This window comes from Neurospora hispaniola, assembly GCF_033458365.1.
Source record: "Neurospora hispaniola strain FGSC 10403 chromosome Unknown B0T23scaffold_1, whole genome shotgun sequence".
NCBI classification, from domain to species: domain Eukaryota; kingdom Fungi; phylum Ascomycota; class Sordariomycetes; order Sordariales; family Sordariaceae; genus Neurospora; species Neurospora hispaniola.
This window is the reverse complement of record NW_026944406.1, coordinates 4,000,170-4,022,873: the sequence shown is the minus strand read 5'-3', so window position 1 is coordinate 4,022,873 and position 22,704 is coordinate 4,000,170. Positions and strand designations below refer to the sequence as shown.

Below are 22,704 nucleotides of genomic sequence, written 5' to 3'. Positions count from 1 at the left end.
TATTAAAGTACTTGTATAAAGAAGAAAGAATTAAAAAGGAATATTAGATTAATTCTTTACTAAAGAAGAAAGAAAAAAGTATTACTTTTCAATACTAATACTATAAATTATAAATTCTTTACCAAGATCCCTATAAATCTAAATTAATTACTATATTTAATACTAGTAGTACCCCTACTAATAAGACTCCCTCGATTAATATTCCTATTCGTCCGGGTAAAGTATTTTTTAATATTATCGCCGCCCTCTTTGCAAATAACGCTACTTCTATTCGAAAAATTCTTTTAAAGAAAAAGTTCGATGGAAAAAGAGTTTTTGAATATATCGAATTATTCGAAGAAGAAGTCGGCATTTATAATTTTAGAAATAACGAATTTAAAATTAGTATTTAGTTTTAGTAGTATAAAAAAGAGTTTAAGAATATTAGTAAGGGTTTCTTTTATAATTTTAAAGCTAAGAATATTACTATTTAGGAGGAATTTATTAAAAGATTTAAAATTATTTATAGAGTAAAAGATTCCGAATAAATAGATAGTATATTTATTATTTTAAAGAAGTTTTATATTAAATACGTCCTTTATTAAATAGATAAAATTATTAATACCGTTCTTACCTATTTAGTATTATTTATTTATTAAAAGGCGTAGGATCGGTATAGCGTTAATTGTAATATTATTAAGAATTTCTATAGGAAGTTGTATATTGATATAAAGTATATAATTATTATTTTTTTGTAGAAGTTGAAGGAGGAATTTTATATTATAGAGTGGATTGAGTTTTTTTAGTCCTTAAATAAATTCGTAGTAGAATAATTCAATAATATTAATTCTAGTATTTTATTGGATACTAATAATAGTAGTAAGGAGGAGATATCTATTAAGAAGTGTAAGTATAAGGTTAAGTACGTAATTGGCTTGGACAATTTTTCCGAATTCTCTAAGGAAAATACTAGTTCTAAGGTCCTTATTAAGAAAATTATTATAAAGGCGCAGATCCCTACTAAAGCTACTCCAATTCTTAATAAAAAGATTATAAATAGTCTAATTAATTATATAGAATAATTAATAATTATCCGAAGTATTACTTTTATTTTCTAAATTTAATAGTAAACCCTTCTCCCTTAATAGTCCGCTCTTTATTAGTTTATTTAATTTATGAATTTTTAAATTAATATTATCTAAATTAATATTTTATATAAAAGAGTTGGGAATAGATAGAGTGTAAGGAGAGACGATAGAGGAGGGTATTAATAGTAGTACTATTAGTATAGTCTGTTCGGTTATTATATTTAGGAGTACGAATAGAAGGAAGTCGATTGTAATTACAGTATTACTAGTTGGAAATTTATTAATTGAGAAAGAAGTACGAATATTATAGTATTTATAGGTTTTAGGATAGATTATAATAATAAGGTCCTTAGGGATATATATTTTCGAATATCTAATTTAGGCCGATTGGGGGATGCGATCCGTTCCCTTATAATTTTGGCTATTAATTACCTTGATTATTAGAAGTTTAAGAAGTGGGAATTCGAGGTTTAGTAATAGTACAACCTGTAGAACGCGCTATTTATCCCAATTTTTAATTTACTTTAAGATTTTAAATAGGCTAAATAATATTGGGATTAAATCTAAATTAAAAACGGTTCCCCTATTATCGCTATTAATTATATTTCAATAGAGGCGTTTAAGGAATTGTATAAAATATCCTCTCTTACCTAGGAATAAGTAGCCTAAATTTATATAATTATTACTAATTCTAATAAAATTATTAAATTAAGAGGGTTTTCTAAAATAAATATAAATTAAAAAGAGATTTATACTATTTTTTAGAATATTATAGTAATAGCTGGCGAATTAAAGAGGTTTAGGATTAATAATATAGTACTAAGTTTTATAACTACCCCTCTTTTTATTTTAATTCTTTATCTATTTATTATAGAAATATTCAAATTAACCTTTAAATAATTTAGGACTACTTTAAATAACGAAGTTCGAATATATTTATTTACCCTTACTAATAAAGCGTTAAAATTATAATTTAAAAAGGTTTTATTTGTATAAAGGGAGGAAGGATTAAATTAAGCGTATATAAAGGATATCTAGGTTCAAGATAATATTTTAGATATGAAGGAAATATATTCTATAGCCGTTAAATTTATAAATATTAAAGTTACTATTACTATTAAAAATATTATTTGAAATAACCCTATTAATACTTTAATTATTTATAATTAAATTAAATAATTCTCTAGGGTTCTTTATAGTAAAGATAGGATCCCTATTATATAATTTGAATACTACGGTAGTATAATTCCTAATAATAATTCGGAAATTAATAAATTTATTCTTATTAGGCCTAATAAAGTATAAATTCACTTCGTATTTATAGAAAAATAGGAGCCTAGGACGGATATATTTATAAATTTGGTTAAAGTCGTTTCGAGGAATGATAGCCCTATGTTTGCTTGGCCGTCCTTAGAAAATAATATTTTTTTCTATTTAAATAGTGTAATATTAGGGATTGGAGAAAGAACAGATTTATATTAGCATATATTATCTCCCCTTAAGATACGTTAGCTTTTATTATAAATTAAATAAAATTTATTAATAAATCGCCCTTTATAAAAGGAGATATTATACGCTTTACTCCTTTATTTATATTTTATATATTAATTAAATTCTAAGGAGGAAAGAAAGTCGCCGCCCTACTAAATATAAGTACCGAATATAATACTATTTATAAGGTATTAGCGGATTCATTAGGATTTTAGAATATTATTATAAAAATCTCTAATATTAATAGTAATAGAGGAAGGAAGGGATTTCTTAATAAAATTTACAAGAAAGTTTAGTTATTCGATAAAGAACGGGAAATCTATTTTTTTATTATAGAGCAAGCCCTACTAAATTATAATATTATTTTAAAGTTACCGTTCTTTTAAAACGCTAAAGTTTATATAAAGTATAAAGAAGGTAGAAGGAATTATATAATTATAATATTCGATAAGGTAGTAATCCGTACTATTTTAATCGTTAATTTAAAGATTTTTGGGGGGAAGTAAGGCGATAGGTAGAGGGTTTAACTCTTTTATTATTATAGTAGTTTCGTATATTAAAAGGTAAGGAGGTAGGCTTAGTAAGGGTTATATAGAGGAGACCATTTTATTAATAGATTAAAGATAATTATTAGAAAATATTTTAAAGGAAGATAATAAGTAAATTACCCCCCTTAATAATAAAATAACGGAGGATTTAGTAGTCTTCTTAGAGAAAGAATAGGGTTTCCTAATTAGCCTACAAAGTTTGAATATTTCTTAATAGATTCGTTATTATTAGAAAAAACTTTTTTTAAAGTTATTAAAGAATATAAACCTAAAGGACCTACTAGTAGGGTATCTATTACTACTGGACGACTATAGGGAGAAAGGGAAGAATTGGAAGGTTATATTAAGGGAAGATTAGAATATATAATTATATAAATTAATATAATATATAAACGAATAGTATAGAAAATAAATTTAATTAATAACGTTATATTAAATAGATTAAAACTTAGAGGAGACTTTAATTAGAAGGAAAAGAAGTTGGTAGTAGTAAAGGAGTAGATTACTTCTATATTTAAAAATTACGGTTCGGAATAGGACTACTATATAGTACTAAAGTTTATAGAATTAATTCGAGGGTTATATTTAATAGAAGAACAATTCTAAATTTTATTAAAAACAGTCTAAAATACTTTAAATAAAAGAGAAATTAAATTATTTACCTATATCCTCTTTAATAGAGAGTAAATTCTAACTTAGAATTTTATTAAATATAGAAAGTTAGATCCTAATATTATTCTACCTTAGGAGATTTATACTATCCCTTATTCTATTTAGTAAATAAAAATTATTCTAATCCCAAAAGCCCTCTATAATAAAGTATATAACTTATTAAAAAATCGAATTAAAAAGGGGATTTTAGAAGAAAATTATATAATATATAAAAATAATTAATTCTTAATTATAAAGAAGGATGGCGGTTTGTATCTTATTAACGATGCCTAGCGGATTAATAGGGTAATTCTCCGAAATATTAATCTACCCTTAGGTTATAAAGAATTTAGTAAAGTATTTAGAGGCTATAAAATAGTATTCTTATTAGACTTCTTCTTAGGGTACGACTAGATCCCCTTTAATAAAATAAATTATAACCTTATTACCTTCTCGACCCTTATTAATTACTTTTAAATAACCACTCTACTATAAGGAGGTATGAACTTTATTGTATAATTTATAAGGGTAATAATAAAAATACTATATAACTTAATTCTTAATATTTACTAACCTTACTTTAATAATATTTATATTAAAGGACCCTGAAGCGATTATAGCGAGGAGTAGATTAGTATTAAAGGAATTAGAAAATATATATTAGAATACTTTATAAATATTAATAAGGTATTTATTAATATAGAACTAGTAAGAGGGATAATCGCAGCTGTAAAATCCTAATAGTACTAAAGGGAAATAATACTAGTAGGGTACTTATATATACTAAATAAAAGAGCGCTAATTATAAATAAGGTTATGAAAATTAATAAATAGATTTATTATAAATACTAAACCGATAAGAAAGGAAAGGAGCTAGAGTAAATCCATACTTTCCTAAATATTATAAGGTACTATAGAATTTAAATTAGAGGATTTAGTATTATTATAATCCCCTTTTATAATTTAATAAAGAAGGACGTTAAATTCTAATAAATAGAGAATAAACAGTTCGTAATAGAATATTTATAATATATAATTACTATTATACTAATCTTCGCTACTCTAATATATAATAACGACCGTTATAGAATAATTTTCTTTATAATTAATGTATTACTAGAAGGTTAGGGAGTTATTTTAGAGTAGATTAGCCCGGATGGAAAGTAATATTTATATTGATTTGAGAGTAGGATTTAATCCAGTACCGAAAAAAAGTACAATATTATAAAGAGGGAACTTCGGAGCCTCCTTTATATTTTAAAGCGTTTAAGAAGGTATTTATTCGGTATTTACTTTATAATTGAAACTAATGTAATAGTCCTAATTTACTAATTGAATAGAATTATAAATAATATATTTAGCGTATTATTAATATAGTGGATCGCCTAAATAAAAATCTTTAACTTTAATATTAAATATATTCTAGGGAATAAAAACATAATAATTAATAATTTATTTCGTAAACCCCCTAAACTTTCTAACCTCTACGAATAAATATATAAAAAGGATATTAATAATTTTATAAACGTACAAATCTACTCTATTTTTATTATATATATAGACAACCCTCAATTAATATTCTAAGGGGAATAATTTAAAAAATTAAAAGAGATTATTAAGTACTTATTAACCTACAAAATCCTTTCGGAGTTAAAAGGAATTGTTATAAGACGCTAATTCCGGATTAATACTGTTAAATTTATAATATATAATAAAATCCTTTAATTACGCCCTATAACTTTGATTTAAAATTTAAAATAATTAATTAATAATTTAAAGGAATATTAATAGATTATATCCTATTACTATAATAAAGTAGGACATAGAGGCCGAGAAGGGATGTACTATTATATTATAAAATACTATTACTAAAAGGAATATATATTTAAATAGAAGAATTAATCCACTTATACCCTAACTACTAAATATTCAACCCTAAACAATTCGAAAATAACTACTAATAAATTTACCCGAATTCTTACCCCTTTAGAAAGTAAATATTAAATATTTAGTACCTTTTAGGTACGAATAGTAAGAGAATCCCTTTATTAGAAGTTAGAAATAATTTAATAAGTTATATAGAAGTTACTCTATTCCTTATAATTTTATTAAGTAAAGTAAAAGACTTTTTTAAACTCCTATTCCTAAAGTAGGGATACCCTTTAATAATTCTAGTTAATAGTAGTATAGAATTTTAGAAGGCTATTACTAAATATTTACTTTAGTTAGGGATTCTTAGGGAATTTATTGCGCTTTATAATTTGCGAGTTAATAGTATAAATAAATAAGGATATACTATAATTATTTTTTTATTTATAAAGATAATTAGAGGGAATAACGCTAATTAAAAAAAACATTTACCTTATATTCTCTTTATAGACCGGACTACTATTAGAAGAAACTATAAGTATACTCCTTTTTAATTAATATATAATTATAATCCGGTATTACCGATTAAATTTAATTTACCCTCCTAGCGAGTTACTAATTAGAAGAATGACAATAGGGTAATAATTAGGGAGGAATTAATTAATATAATTATTTAAATATATAAGGACTTTAAATATAGATTTATATAGGCCGTAGAAAAAATCGTAGTAATAAGGGAAGTAATAGCTAATTACCGTAATAGATAAGACTAGCGGAAAATACGATTTAAAAACGCCTAGATTAAAGTCGGCAATTTAGTTTTAAAGTACGATAGTATTAGAAGGATTAATATAAATTTAATAAAGAAATTTTCGTACTGATGGTAAGGCCCTTATAGAGTATACCGGATTTTTAGTTTAGGGAGCGTATATTATATTAGCACTCTAGATAGGATATAGCTTAGTAAATTTATAAGTATTAAGAGGATTAAGAAGTTTATAGTTAGGAATAGAGTAATATTAGACGTTAAAAATCTAAATATAATATTTAGTAGGGAATAGATTTTACCTAAGGATAGAAGAGGTTAAGGAGACCTTAAACCGGCTAATAACGGATTATTCGTAGAGGAAACTTTAAGATGGGTATTATAATATAAATTTAGAGAAGGTGTAGCTATAGAGAAAAGGAAAACGAAGTAGAATACTTTTAAAGATAGAATATAGAAAGATTTAGTTCGAATTAAAATTAAAATTATAATCCCTAAGGGGAAACCCTTAGGAATATAGATAAATCCTAAGGATTAATTTAACGCCCCGTTTATATACTTAGGGATGGGCAAATCCGTACCCAATAACCGACGTACGATAAAGAAACCGAAATAATAATATAGCCCCCTTTCTCAACCTTTTTCTTTATAATATTTCCTTTAGCGTTTATTTTTCTCTATGAATTTGTGATTTATGTGTTTGCAATTGTGTTTCTATTTTTAGAATGCTTTAATATTTTTACTTTTCTATTTTTTAATAAAGGGAAATCCCTACTAATTCTTATAATATAAAGGGAATTGGATTAAGCCGGCCCTAATATAGTAGTACTATATAGTAATATTATAGAAACAAGTATAATAGATCTATACTATATAATTAAGGGACTGGTAATTTAAAAGATATATAATTATTATATTTTATTATCATTCTATTTAATTTTTTAATAAAAATAATAAATTAGACTCTTACTATTTTCGAAGGGAAGACCAGATATTATAACTATATTAAAAGAATAAAGGAAGATTTTAACCTAAAAAATAGTAAAAAATCCGCCCCTCTACCCTTTCTCCCTATTTTATAAATTACTATCCTCAAATAAAAAAATAACTATAAAGTCCCTTTTACTCTTAGAACTATATATATAAATAGGAAAAATATAATTAAATAAAAGAGTTTTAAATATACTATAAATAATAATAAATTATAAATTAATACTATATTTCTTATTATTATCCTTACTATATTTTCTACTACTAAGTAGAAAGAATTTATTAAAATCCTTAGGAAAACGAGTATCGTTGTTTATATCTAAGAGGTCGTACGGATTTAAAACCCAATCTTTAAAAAGGAATTCTATAGATTTAGGAAGCGGAATTTCGGGAAATAGAGTTTTAAAATCCGTACGACTACTTAAAGCACCCCCTTTACCTTAATCCTTTTCGTACTTAATTACCTTAAGTTTCTTAGAAATTAGAATTATTTCTACTTTAATCGGAGATATATCGGTACTATACGAATCTATACTATTATTTAAATTAGTATTATTAACTTCTATTTTATTACCGCCCTCTATATTCTACTTATTACTATAATAATCCAATTTAATATCCTTAGAAATTAATAAAGGGAAATCCACTTAAACTCTAATTATAAATTTATTTATATTATAAGAATCTATACTATTACCTTTATTTACAATATTAACTTCCATCCCCTTACTACCCTTCTCGCCCTATTCTTAATTATAATAACCTAATTTACACTTTTTTAAAACTATTAAAGAAGGAGTAATGTTATCCTCGACTACGGGTATACCAGCCTTATACGAATTTACACTTTTATTTCTAATATCACTCTCTATACTATTAAAAGACAAATCTTTAGCAATTAAAGAACCATCACTTAAATCCTAACTATTATTAAATTTATTATCGAAACCCTACTAAAATAAAGAGTCATCCTAAACAAATAATCTCAACGCTTTATAACTACCGCATATAATAACCCCTTTTCCCTTTAAACCTAGCTATTTACACTCGTAGGTAGCATATTCGAACTATATCTTCCTACTAAAAGGAATCCAATCCTTAAAGGACACCTAGTCCAATTAACTAATATTATTAATAAATAAAAAATCCTTACCTTAACTTCGGTTATTTAATAACGTCCGATAAAAACCGGTATATTATAGTTAGCATTAGGCGAAGAGCTTTAAATATTCCAAATTAATTATAGAAGATATATATTAAATAGCGGATTTACTAAACTATATACAATTACTATAAATCCTTCCCTTAATATTTATTAATATAGAAATATAATTAAAAAAGGGCGACTAAATATTAGGAGTCTCCTATTTATTAGCAGAGGTGAAAATAGAAATAAATATTTTCTAAAGTTACTTAAAATAATAGGAGTAAGTGTATTAATTTTTAAGGAAAGGATAATAATTAATATAAAAGAAAATACTAATTAAGGAGGAATAAATCTATATAGAATACTAAATTTCTAAATAAATAGAGCTAAAATATACTCCTTCTTAATATAGAGGGAACTAATATAATACCCCTAGGGCCAACTGCCTTTCTTCTCAATAAAAATTTTCTAGGGAGGATACTTTTTAACCCTAGAACTTCGAATATAGGAGAGGATCGCCTCGTAATACCTATCGGCTATCTTAAAAATTAATATAAAATGATAGAGATTATTAATATCCTTTAAGAACTTTTATTTAAAATATATTGAATTAACTATAATAGGATATTTTAAGGAGAAAACCCCTACCTCCTTAATAAAAACTTTATAGTAAAGATTATATACTATTCTTTAAAAACTATTTTTAAGGAGCGGACCTAGAAATAGATTAATAAAAACTTTTAATAAAAGCTGGCGCTTACTATTAAAGCGTTCGTTAAAATATTTTAAATTGTTCTTAATCTTTAAAAGGAAGGTAAAGATAGGGTTAATTAAAAGAGGAACCGATAGCCTTTTTCTAATAATAAAAATAAATTCTAGAATATTAGTATTCGGCTAAAAATTCTCGCTTTGGAATTTAAAAGGAATTTCCCCTATTTAGATTACTACTTAGAGAGGATTAGAAGTATTAGGAAGAGAATTTTTAAATATAGCGTAGATTTATATTACTAAAGAGAAAGAGTCGGAGGATATTTTACAATTAATTATTAAAGAAAAATTAATAGAAATATAAATAAAGAGAAGTAAAAAAAAACTAGGTACTTACTAATAGAAATAGAAAGAAGTAAATAAAACGTATTTAATTAAATATATATTATTTAAGTAATAAAGGCGGGAAAGTTTTAAATAGGGATAGGAAATATAAAAATATTATTAGGAGGCAAATAAATAGAATACTAAGTACCCTCCTAGTGGATTTATACCCGAAAAGTACTTAAGGTTCTAATTACAATTACGAAATAATACCTAAGCAATCTTTTCAATCCTCGTAATACAATTAAATTATTAATTATACTAGAAATGAAAAATCTTTAGTAAAAATATACGCCGGTAATTATTATTACCTTACTATATTATTAAAAATGGATTTATATTAACTATTATTTAATATCCTATGTAAATATATAAAATAGAAGAACTATAAACCTAGTTTAGGGTATTATAAATTATTACTTAATAACCTATATAAGTACGAAAGATAGAGGTACTACGGATTTAGCCCGAGGAATTACAATTCGAAAAACCCTTTAATAAGGAGTTTATAAAGACGTTACACCTATATAATCTAACTATATAGCCTATAGTCTTTAGGCTTATATTTAAATACAAATAACTATAGTAATTTAGAATATTATTAAAAAAGAATATAATTAGCCCCCTAGAATATTATAAAATTAATATTATTTAATTTACAATAGAAGAAGATCCGCCTAGTAATATAAAATTAAAATAAATTATTTACATTCATTATTAGAAATTTAAAAGTAATAATAGTAATAATAAGGAAATTTCTACCTTTTAAAAAAAGGAGGGTAAAAAAGAATTTATATATTAATAAAGAGTGAAGATTCGCTAGTTACTAGAGCTACCTACTAAAGAGATTTAACTTATTATATTACTACCTACTGCTACTAAAAAATCTACCCCACTTATAAATTCGCCCTTAAACGTCGTTAGGTTGAACCCTACGTAGGAATTAATATAAGAAATCCCTTCCTTTAATAAGCCTCCTTCTAAATTATAGAAAGAGAAGGGAGAACTTATTGAAAAAGAAGTCCCTAGTAATTTACTTATTAAAATTGCGAATATAGAATAGAAAGAGTAAATATTAAAAGAGATCCCCTTTTGTAAGAATAAATCTATACTTTAAAAAAGCAATCCTAAAGACCCAATTATCCTTTTAAAAGACTCTAAATCTGAATTATAATTAGAAATTCCCCCTACCTCTATACTTTAGAATTGTAATTTATAGATAAATAAGTATACGAAGAATATAAAATAAATATAGACGGAGGATATTAGGAATTGGAGAGAAATTAATATATAGCCGGGAGAGGTTTACCCCCTATAATTAGAACCGCTTAGGAAATTACCGTTAAATTTAAATTAGCACTTCCTTAAATATAAAGAGAAAGGGAATTAGGGTAGTATAGTAGAATTATTATTTATTCTTATATTTAGCAATATAGATAAAAATATTTATAAGAAGGTTATAGGAGTAGATCTCCTCCCCTTAGAAGATTGGTTAGAATTTACCTAGCGCGGCAGGATTTTATAGTATTTGTATGCCCTAGGGATAGTAAATTTATAGTATTATATTAATTAAAAGTAATAGCTAAATAGTATTAAAATATATATAGCTTTAATATAGATATTAAAGAGTTTTAGTAATTAGATCTATATTCTACCGACGGTACTATTATTAAATATTACGAATCCGTATTTTAAAGTAATAGGGGAAAACCTTAAAGAATTCTTAATAAAAATACAATAATAGTATTTATTAATTTAGGTAGGAAATTATTTTTCGTTAGTAATTATTAATTAAATAAATAGTATATAGTACTTGTACGATTCGGATTTTACTATAGAGAGGGTAGAGCGGATTAAAATTACGTTTAAAGTTTTATATAAGGAGAACTATATATATTAGAATAAAGAAGGAAAGTAAGAAAAGGTTTGGAATAATACTTTAATGTATGTATTTCTTTATTAATAGTTCGGTTAGGATTGTGGATTTTAAGTATTCGAAACGGCTAAACTATTTTTTATTAAAATAAAATATAAAGATCGGCACGTCACTAATATATTGTACCCTTACATCGACCTTATTTTTTGGGAAGAGGGTAATTATTAAAAACTTTAAGTATAAATTAATAATATAAAATAATTAGAAGAGATTATAGTTAGGTAGTAGATATATATTATATATAATTATATTAGAGTATAGTAGATTAGTAGTATAGAGGAACTATTAAACGAAGAATAGTATAAAGATTTAGTACGAGCTTTAAATAATAAGTTAAGTAATAGGTACGATTATAATAAAGAATTGCGCCCGTTTATTATTGGAAATCTATTAAAAGAGGTAGTAATAGGAGATCCTAAGGCCTTTTACAATTTAATTTAATAGGGATTTGAACTACCTATTTTAGTTTTTATTAGTAAGTAGGAGGATATTGTTACAGATATATCTAAATAAAGGAACGTTAAGGATAAGAATAGAAACTTTATTTTTATACTTAACGAAGTATTAGAATTTAAGCCCGAACCGGAGAAGGAAGGATCTACTCCTAAATTTAAGATATTATAAACTCTACGAAAGAAAAGATTAGTACTAGACCCCTTTACCCCTTTAAAATTTAAGAAAAAGAGGATAATGAAGTGTAATAAAATGTAGGTAGCAAAAATTATATTTAGAAACTACAATTATTTCCTAATTAATTACTTTATATTTTTAATAAAGAGATTAATTGCGAGGGACCTATTAAAGATTAGACGTATTAGGAGTGCCTTTATAACGAATATAGAATAGAAATACGTTCTAACCTTTTTAAAGAAAATAAAATAGGAATTATCCTAATTTAAGGTAATTAATATAAGTAAAGTCTAAGATTTGTTAGATATAAATTTAGAGGATATAAAGGATTTATTTAGAAAGGAAGTAGAGGAGAGAAGGAAAAGAGAGAAGGAAGTAAAGAAGAGAGAGCGGGTTACTATTAGGAATATTAGGAGATATAGGAGAGGAGGATAGGAGTAAGGGAAGAAACCTCTACCTTAATTATTTATTTAAAGTTATTATTAGCGTAGCCTATAATTCGTTTTTTCTTATTATTATTTTCTTAATATAGATCTCCTACTTAATTATAAGTATTAGTATATTCCTTCTTTATTCTTTAATTTAAGTATATAAGTATTCTTGAAGAGAATTATAAAAATATTTAAAGGGAAGTATAATATAGAGTAGTTCGTTTATTCTTTTTTCGTTTTCCTTGTGTATTCTTCTTTTCCTTGTTGTGGGTTTTTGCTTTTAAATAATAGGTAGAGGTATTTAGGCCTTAGTTTATTACTTATTAAGGAGTAAATCTATTATATTAGTTAGACGGGACTTTGGGAATATAATAAGTAGAAAGGGGATATAAGGAGGAGATTCCGACCGAGAAGAGAGAGGAAGGTAGGGATTTTAAACTAAATTAGATAATATTTATCTTCGATAATAGATTAAAGAATTCTACTCCTATACTATAGAATTACTATTGAACGCCCTTGTAATAGTAAATTTAGTAACCCTTTTATAAAAAAACTAACTCTTAGACCTATCTAGCTAACTTAAGACTAATGAGGAGAATTTTATCTTTTTCGTTAGTTTTTGGTGGTGGTTGATAAATTGTGACTTTACTACTCTATCTCAGTTCCTAAGGACGAAAGCCATGTTCAACTCCGGATCTGCTCCTTACTACATTTAGGTGTGGTAGGGTGCTTTTCGTGTTGGTGTGGTTTTTACTCCATTTTAATATTCGTTATATTATAGCGAACCCAGAGACTCTTTTCGGCTAATTTTTCGGTTTTACCCTCCTAAAAATTTACTAAAAGGTTATTTGAAGGAACTATCTTAATACGCTCCTAGGCCTATATATATTTATCTATTATTATCTTAACAAACTCTATATTAAATTACTCGCGTATAATAAAATTTTTAATATGCTGAATAGTCCCGAAAATCTTACTTTATATAAATATATTCTTAAGAAGCGCTAGAATCTTCGGAATTTCGAACTATCCGATTTTCGTATTATAGAAGAGGGTAACGGTAACTACTAATAAACTACTATTTATCTTAGGAATATCCTACCCTTTAAAGTTTTTATTAAGTTTAATAATTTTGGTATTAAAATTCTTAATAATATTTTTCTTCTTATATAATTATTAGAAAGTAGACGAATAAAATTAAAAATAAATTAAATTAGCTATACGCTATTCTAAAATAAGGGCGAATTATAGGAGTTTAGTAATAATAGTATTTAACTATTTACTAGAACTATCACTATTAATAATAAGAATATTATTAATATTATATAGGATCTCCTTCGTAACTTCGTAAATATCCTTTACTACATTTTATACTTGACTACTATTAATTTCGGCGTTATCTTTTACTAAGCCTACTATATCCTATATACTAAATATAAAAAACGGGGCTAATTTAGTATTATTAGGATTATTAGTACTATTAATAGTAAATTTGTAATTCTATTTATAATATTTATAAAATTAAATAAAGTATATTATAGCCCTAAATTAATTGTCGGTTAAATACTTTAATTAAATATCCTTAACTAACGGATTTATAACTTTCGTAAATTATAGTACGCTACCGCCTTTAATATTTAATTAAAATGTACGAAAATATATAAGTTAAATAGCGAAGGTAGTCGCTTTAAAGTATATTATATTATATTTCTACGCCGATTTATCCGCTTTCCCGGCAAAATTACTATAGTGAATGGCTATAGCGTAAGAAAGAATATTCTTTACCTCCGTAAAGGTTCGGAGAATATATTTATATATTTTATTATCTGTTATATAGGGAATAATATTTTTCTATAATTTTTATAAACTAATTATAGAACTACCCTACAAATCCTTTTTAAATTTTTAAAACATTTTTAAATATTTTAACGGGCTAAAAATTAAAAAAATTATAATACAATTAGCAAATGTTTAAAGCGAATCTAAATCCTATAAGGGGTAATATAATTCTATTCGAATCCCCCTATAGGATTTAAACGAGGGCTATATTTACGATTACAATTTGAATATTAAATTAAGGCCCTAATATTTACGTACCCTAAAATACTAGTTATATTAGGGTTAGGGGGAAGAATATTATAATTAATCTATTAAATAATCGTCTGCCCCGGTAATATTATACCTTCACCTTTTTTCTTTACCTACTTCTTCCGATATATATCGTTTATAAATAGCGTTTCGATTTTAATTTATTTAAAAATATTATTACCCTTAACCTACTATATTATATTAAACCCCTCTATTAGCTTCCGTACTTTTCGGATATTGTATGCCCCTGTGTGGGGGGAATAACGATATTTGAATAAAATATTGCTAATCTATTCCTCTTTAAAAGTTTTTAATTTTGTATTACCTTTTTTATTATTCGCGATTTTGTATTATTTTAGTAGTAGATAGTATAATTATTATAAAGTATTTATATTATATCTATTGAAATAAGTATTATCTACTTTGGAATTCGGATTATACACCGGCTTTATAGTACTAGTCTTTTCTAATACTATCTAAATAAATTAGAAGAATATTTTTTACTAATTAATAAAGGGCGGGAAATATATCTTACTTTAATTATAATTAAATTTAAATCCGATAGGGGGATAATAAATCACTTCCAATTGAAATTAGACCTAATTTCGGTAAAGATAATCCAACGAACTAGATTTAAATCCGATAAAGGGGAGTTATAATAAGTTGTAAAATTAGATATAAATCCTATAGGGGCGTAAAAACAATTTATAAAATTAAATCTAAATCCGATGGGGGTAAAAGAAAGTATAATTAGTTTATAAAAGGAAGGAAGGATAAATTCGTTCTAGAAAAATAGGGGTTCTTATACCCTAAGAGTATATACCTCTAAATTTAGGGTAAATTTTAAAATTCTTATCTAGGTTTAGAGTAAGTTTTAAAATTCTTATTTAATTATATTATCCTTTATTTACCCCTATAGGATTTAGACGAGGGTATAATAGACTTCGCTTAAATATTTATTGGAATTCTAAAACACTTAGTATTTATAGCTACCTCTTCCTTTTTTATAGTATAGTACTAATTTTCGCCCTTTTAATAGGTAGGCTTATACTTACGTATATACTTACGGGAGGAACTATATATAGGGTTAAACCTATAGTATTCGAACTATTACCCGTGCCTCTAATTATTTTTAAATACTATACTTTTTTTAGTTTAGTTAATCTCCTCTTTCCCGTATTCGTTTAATTGTGAATAATTTATTCTAAATTAATAATAAACGCTTCTAATACAATAAATATAATACATATATACTCTATAATTAATATATTACTATAATCCCCTAACTACTTTTATACTTCGAATTTTAAAATAATAGTAAAGAGATCTTATAATATACAAATAGGTATTTATCCACTAAATTTATATGTAAATACATATATAAGATCTAAGAATATAAAAGTTTCTTTAGGTAAATTAAAGAGCCTAGGGATACTGGGATAGAGAGTTTTAATTGTAATAGCTATAAAACAATTTAATTAAATTAAAATAAAGTTGGCTTTAAATAATTTTACTAAGTAATTAAAAATAACTTTAAATTTCTTTCTCGGGACGGGTAGTAGGAAACCTAGGGGGGGGTAATACTTATTATAATATTATAAAGGATAGACTACGATAGGAACGGTACTAAAGTATTAAATATTAAAATTTATTATATAGTTACGCAATTCCCCTAATATAAAGGTCGGGTACAGCCTAGGTTCTTATAATAGCTTCTTAATATATAATTTAAAGTATAGTATATTAATAAAATTGTATATTTCTTTATACTTTTTTGTAATTTTAATACGTACTACTTTTTTTATACTATTCTAAATACGAAGCTATCGACGGCTATTGCTTATACTTAAGTCCTATAGGACTTATTTAATAACTATAGTATTTTCATCTTCCGATAATTCTTTATTAAATAAACCTTCCTTATTTAAAGTATTATTTCTATCTAAAATAGAAATATCCTTATCTATCGGATTAAATAATTAAATTAACTCCTTAATTAAAGTAAAATTTAAGGTAATATATTGTAATACAATATTAATAGACGGAGGAGGCGGTACGTATTAAACTTTAAGTATTAGAATAGCGGGATAATAATATAATCTATTGCCGTTAGAATATATATTAATCTCTTTCGTAGTAGGTTTATATAATTAGTTAAAATAATTAAATTAATAATAAAGGACAAAATAAATCCCTATACTATATATAGTAGGATCTATATAGATAGTACGTCTAAAATATTAAATTAGGTCCGCAATATTATTTAATTTTACCGCGCCGTACTATACTATACGCCGTATATTTAGAATATTTATACCTATACCGAACGAAATAATAGCGAGTATTATCTAGTATATAGAATTAGGCTGCCTAAAATCCTTATATATAAACCTCTAATCTATAAAACGGGTATTAGCGTTGTATTTACAGATTACCTTCACAATACGAAAAGGTTTATAACCGGAGGCTATAAAATATTACAAAAGATACGACTAAGTAGAGAAAAGTAATAATTTACTATTAATGTAAATAATAATTTTTAGAATATAATAAATTTTAAATTAGGGGTCGCTAGGCATTATTACACCGAGGACGAATTTAAACCGCTAGTAATTTTTAAACGTGCTTAATAGAATTAATTAGAATACTATTATAATATTAGATCGGTCGATAGAAGTACGGATAATAGAGAGTTTACTTAAACTATAACCCTCTAACTAGAAACCGCCGTATTTATATATATACAATTATATTTTATATATAAGGATAGTTGTATACCCGAACTAAGGAATATTAGATAGGATAATAATTTTAATAGTATAAATATTTATAAATTACATCCGAAAAGTACGTTATTAAAATATAATATACAATTCGTCTATAGCAATAAATACAATACACTAATTAAATAAAACCGTATATAATAATTCTATAAACTTCACGTGTGTGGCTTATTCTAGACTGAGGAGGATGTGCGTGTAGTTTCCAGACTCTAGATTTAACTAGAAGCGAGGGTATTAATATATAAACAGCGTATATCTACTTAAATCCGATAGGGGGAATTTTTAAAAAAGCTCCCCCTATCGGATTTAAATTAAGAATAAATAGGTTTTTACCTTTATAGTTAATTAATTAATTAAAATAGGTCGGGTACTAGGAAATTTAATAATAATATTCTACTATTCTTTACTAAATTAATTAAGTAATATAATTTAAATAGTAATTTAATTGATTAAAATAATAAATATTATTTAAAAGATAATACTCTTACTATATCCCGTACGAATAATTAAAATCGTATCGTTATATTAATAGATAATATAATAAATAGATTCAATTTAATTAAATTTTATACGGTATTAATCCGAACCCGTAGGCAACCCCTAATTCAATAGATAGGTAGTAACTACATTAATAAAGTGGTATTATATATTTTTATTATTAGTAAATACTATATAACGCAATCCCTAGGTAATTTAATTTTAGAGAGCTAACTCAGGAGGTAGAGACGTATTAGGCTACCGAAAATTAGTAATACGATGAAATAACTTTATTATTTCGTTAGTATTAAATTTATAGCCTTCTATTGTATATACGAAATTTCGCGTATATACAATATAAAGTTATAGAAAAATAGTATATAATCCTTCGGAATATAATTTTATGTATAATAAAAGTTACCCCCATAGTATTAGTAAATGATAAAAGCGTTATAGAAATGTAATTCAAAGTTTAGAGAAATTAATATATTATTCGTCCTATCCTCAAATAATTTATTTAGTCGAAATTATAATTTTTGTAGTAGTATAATCATCGAATATTAATATTGAAATAGGACATTTCTTACACACATTGAGCACTTTCGTCCAAACTGTATACAGACGTAATCCTAATATTACACTATTTGGCCCTGTAGGTCCAAAACGACTGTGCTACGGGGTGGCGGGGAAGTGGATGGGGGCTGACTAAGGTTGAACGTCTGTCATGAGAGACTAACAACATCTGCTTCCAGATGCATCCATACTACCTTGCCTCATTTTTTTGCAGGCTGCCAAATGGGAGTTCGAGCAACGGGGAACCCCTGATCCTCTGAAACCCCTGCCACGCTGTCCTTGGCAGGAACCCGATAACCATGTCCAGTCATTCATCGATCATCAGTCACCACCACCTCAGTTTATTCATTCCCAGTCCTACCACTTTATGCCTGGGACCCCGCATCTTGGGGCTCCTGAATGTTTCAATATTCATCACTTGTTCTCTTGTTATTATGTCTATCATGGTCTTTTATCATGCACTGGCAACTACTGCAACTTTTCCCTGCGACTCTAGCGCCGTTGGGCTTCAAGTCGTGGGTCTTAACTTAGGTAGGTGTTGGCCGGTTGAGAGTGCCCGAGCTTCTGCACTTTGCCGCTTTGCAAGGATACCTACTCTGCCAAGAGAAAGGCAGGCCGCAATTCTGGTCACCTCCAGTTTAGCAAGTGACATTTGAGTACCGCGTCCATGGAAGCGCAACCTAGAAGGCCTCATTGGGAGCCCTAGGGTAACGGCTAGTCGGATTCGACAACATCCACCGTAGGTAATGTGGGATGCCTCCTTGCTGACCGCTCACTGAGCTCAAACGGAGATAGTAAACGCCGTCATTTTTGGGTTTCAGGGTATCCGTTGCCACCGGGAATAACCAAGCAGGGATATGGGATTATACGGACCTCGTCCTACAAGTGCCATGATTGCCATTTACGCAGTAGGTAAAATACTTACTTTCACACTCTCAGTATGGGACTCTAAAGGCCTCTTTTGAGCGTCTTGATGAGTCCCCACGGGAAGTTGACGTTTCGGACAACAGACTCTTTCTGCCGTTCGCCTGTCCGTGCCACGCCATAGATATCTCACTACAGGCTGTCCAGATCTGCAGATGCCCTCCTCCCTCCTTGACAGTATCACGTTTTCCATGCATCCCCCCAACAGCATGTCTGGAAGCTTGCGGCTCTAATCGAACCATTTGATGTGGATCGTCTCCAGTACCAAGAAGCCCCGAAGCTTGACGCCTATCCAATGCGTTTGAAACAAACCATCACAGCCTATCATCAACCTAAACTGGGTTTCTAGACTAGTAAGTAATGTCTTTGGCCCACGCGTGTCATTCCTCCGTGCTTTACAGAACGAGGGGCTAAAGGTGTTTACTGACCCTGACTGGTCAATACTTGCCATCCAGCTTAGATGATGCCCATCCTCCATGTGGACCACTGTGTTTCCTCCCCATCAGAGTGGTGCTCTCCTACCCAATAGTTCGCTAGTCACTTCTGTTCCTGCAGAAGTTCCCAAAACTCTATCCCCGTTTGCGAACAACTGAGAGCCTTGCATTTCTCTATCTCCGCTGCTACTCTGCTGTACTTTCATTCATTTATAAGACTTCACCGGCCAAGGCCCATTGTCGTCCGCTTCTCTTCAACAGCAACCATCTCTTGGTGACTCGGCCTTCCTTACCTCCTCCCTAAGAGGCTTCTACTATTATCATCTTGTTGTCTTGTGTTCTGCCTGGCGCATTACCCTCTTTCATCACTAGACAACTATTCCGGTTTTCAAGCGTTCTCTCCCGAGCTCAAGCCAACGACACCGTCTCCTCGACATTTGACGCAATACGATTATTCCCAAAAGAAATCCTTACACGAGTCTACTCTCCTCACGGATTCTTGAAGTTACTCGTCTGGAACGAATAACCTCAGTTCGCAACCATGCTCTTCGCACAAGCTCTCGTCGCCACTGGCGGCTTCGCCGTGCTTTCACAGGCTCATATGCTGATGAACACTCCGAAGCCATTCGCATCCCCACACCTGCTGAATGGACCTCTGGACCCAAGTGGCAACAACTTTCCTTGCCAGGCCGGCTCCGGGGCTGTCTACTCCGGTACTCCCAGCTCCATGGCTTTGGGCTCGAATCAGCCCTTGGCCTTCACTGGCTCGGCAGTCCACGGAGGAGGCTCGTGCCAGGTTTCCATCACCTACGACACCAACCCAACCAAGGAAAGTGTGTGGAAGGTTATCCACTCCATTGAAGGTGGCTGCCCTGCGAAGAATACTCCTGGAAACCTGCCTGAAAATGCCAATCTCGCTGATCCATTCGATTATTCTTTCCCCATTCCCGACAATATCCCAACCGGCAACGCCACCATTGCTTGGACCTGGTTCAACAGAGTTGGCAACCGCGAGTTTTATATGAACTGCGCGCCCGTCGTCCTCACTGGCAACGGCGGCTCTAAGTCCAACTGGGAGTCGCTGCCAAACATGCTCGTGGCTAACATCCCTTCCATCAACACCTGCAAGACGGTGGAAAACCACGATTACAAGTTCCCCAATCCCGGAAAATCAGTCGATGTTTTCGGCTCGGACTTTGATAATGGTTTCACAGGAGACTGCGGGGGCTCTACCACTGGTGGTGGGTCCGGTGGTGGTTCCGGTGGTGGTTCCGGCGGTGGTTCCGGCGGTGGCTCTGGCGGTGGCTCTGGCGGTGGCTCTGGATCGTCTCCTTCGCCATCCACCACTGCTCCGGCTGCTCCTCCTACTAATGCTCCTGGTGGAGGTGGAGGTGGAATTTTCATCACAGCCCCGGTTCCTGATACTCCCACTACTTCTGCTCCTCCTCCTCCTGTTCAAACCGGCGGCGGCTCTTCCGGTGGTGGATCCGGCTCTGGCTCTGGCTCTGGATCTGGCTCTGGCTCTGGCTCTGGCTCTGGCTCTAGCTCTGGCTCTGGTGGCTCTGGCTCCGGTGGCTCGGGCAGCTCCGGTGCTGGATCTGCTTGCAGCACTGATGGCATGTGGAACTGCGTTGATGGAAAGTCATACCAGCAGTGCGCTGCCGGCGTCTGGACGCCCGTCATGCCACTTGCTGCTGGCACCGTTTGCGATGTCGGCCAGTCTACCTCTCTTAACATCAAGGCTGCCGGCAAGAAGATGAGGCGCCTTGCCGTTCGTTTCAGGGGTTAAGACGTCAAACTCCAACACTCATTCAACCATAAACAACACTTTCTTTCTCTTCGTTCATTACAAACTACTTTGGGATCTTTCCTGGGGACTGTTGCATTGGATAAAGCAACACATTAGCAATACCCGGCGGCGCATTTTGTTTAAAGGCCTTTCTTGTCTTGTCAGAAACAGCTTGTAGTATTACCATGTACATTCTCTAGAACACTAGACTAAACAGAATTTGGACATAGCCATAATACTGACCCTGAGCTTTATGTGGCCACATGGATCTGAAGAGCAAGAAATCAATTTTGTTTGGGAACAAGAAGGTGACAGGCCTTGAACACTTGAACCAAACTTCCAGCAAACGCAAAGGGTCAATGACTCATGAGCGTGCTAGAGGGGTTCCAAAGCTAATAAACGAAGAGTGCAACGCATCTCATATTTTTTGTTATGTCTCCTTTTTGCTCGAACATCGCGCAGATGGTGGCCCTGAAAAGCGCTGATCGTAAACGGCAGTGGATCAGTCTTGGCATTTCGTGTAAGTGATAAGATAAGCCCACTCGATAAAATCAGATCGACAGCACATCAGCCGCTTGTACAAGGAACCGGCTTGCCTGCCGAGAACTCAAGCTTTACGGTTGACCAATCAGAAAGTTGCAGATTTCGGAACAATATTTAAACGGATGCCTAGCGCCGTTGGATTTGGCGACCGGACGCCCCAGCTTCGCGTTCCCTGGGATTTTTCGATTTGCGACCGCGCCGCTCTGCCGCCCCAGGTTGCACTTTCCACTGGAGAGCAACTGTCGCAACCTTCTGACAGCGGCGCATTTTTCCGCTTGAGATGCAATTCACTTGATACCCCATCAACTACTTTTGTTTTATTCCAAACTCCCTCTGCCATATTGCGCTACCTACGATAACTATTCATTTGCCATACCCCGTCCTCCGCACTTGGATGATAATACCGACGATTTCCTTCTGCTATGGCGTCATAAGTGAGTGTTGATTTCAGTTACTTCTCCCGAGCGACGAGGCC

General features: G+C 29.7%; 1 protein-coding gene across 1 annotated transcript; it reads left to right on the top strand.

The window, feature by feature from the left end:
* The first annotated feature begins 20,123 nt into the window (after positions 1–20,123).
* Positions 20,124–21,818, top strand: B0T23DRAFT_24717 (uncharacterized protein). The gene has a single exon (XM_062834150.1). The coding sequence runs from the start codon at positions 20,439–20,441 to the stop codon at positions 21,684–21,686; it is 1,248 nt and encodes a 415-aa protein (XP_062697374.1). The 5' UTR covers positions 20,124–20,438; the 3' UTR covers positions 21,687–21,818.
* The last annotated feature ends 886 nt before the right edge of the window (positions 21,819–22,704 follow it).

Bases quoted from the DNA above. Each gene is read 5' to 3' on its own strand.
- B0T23DRAFT_24717 (XM_062834150.1), top strand. From the start codon at position 20,439: ATGCTCTTCGCACAAGCTCTCGTCGCCACTGGCGGCTTCGCCGTGCTT.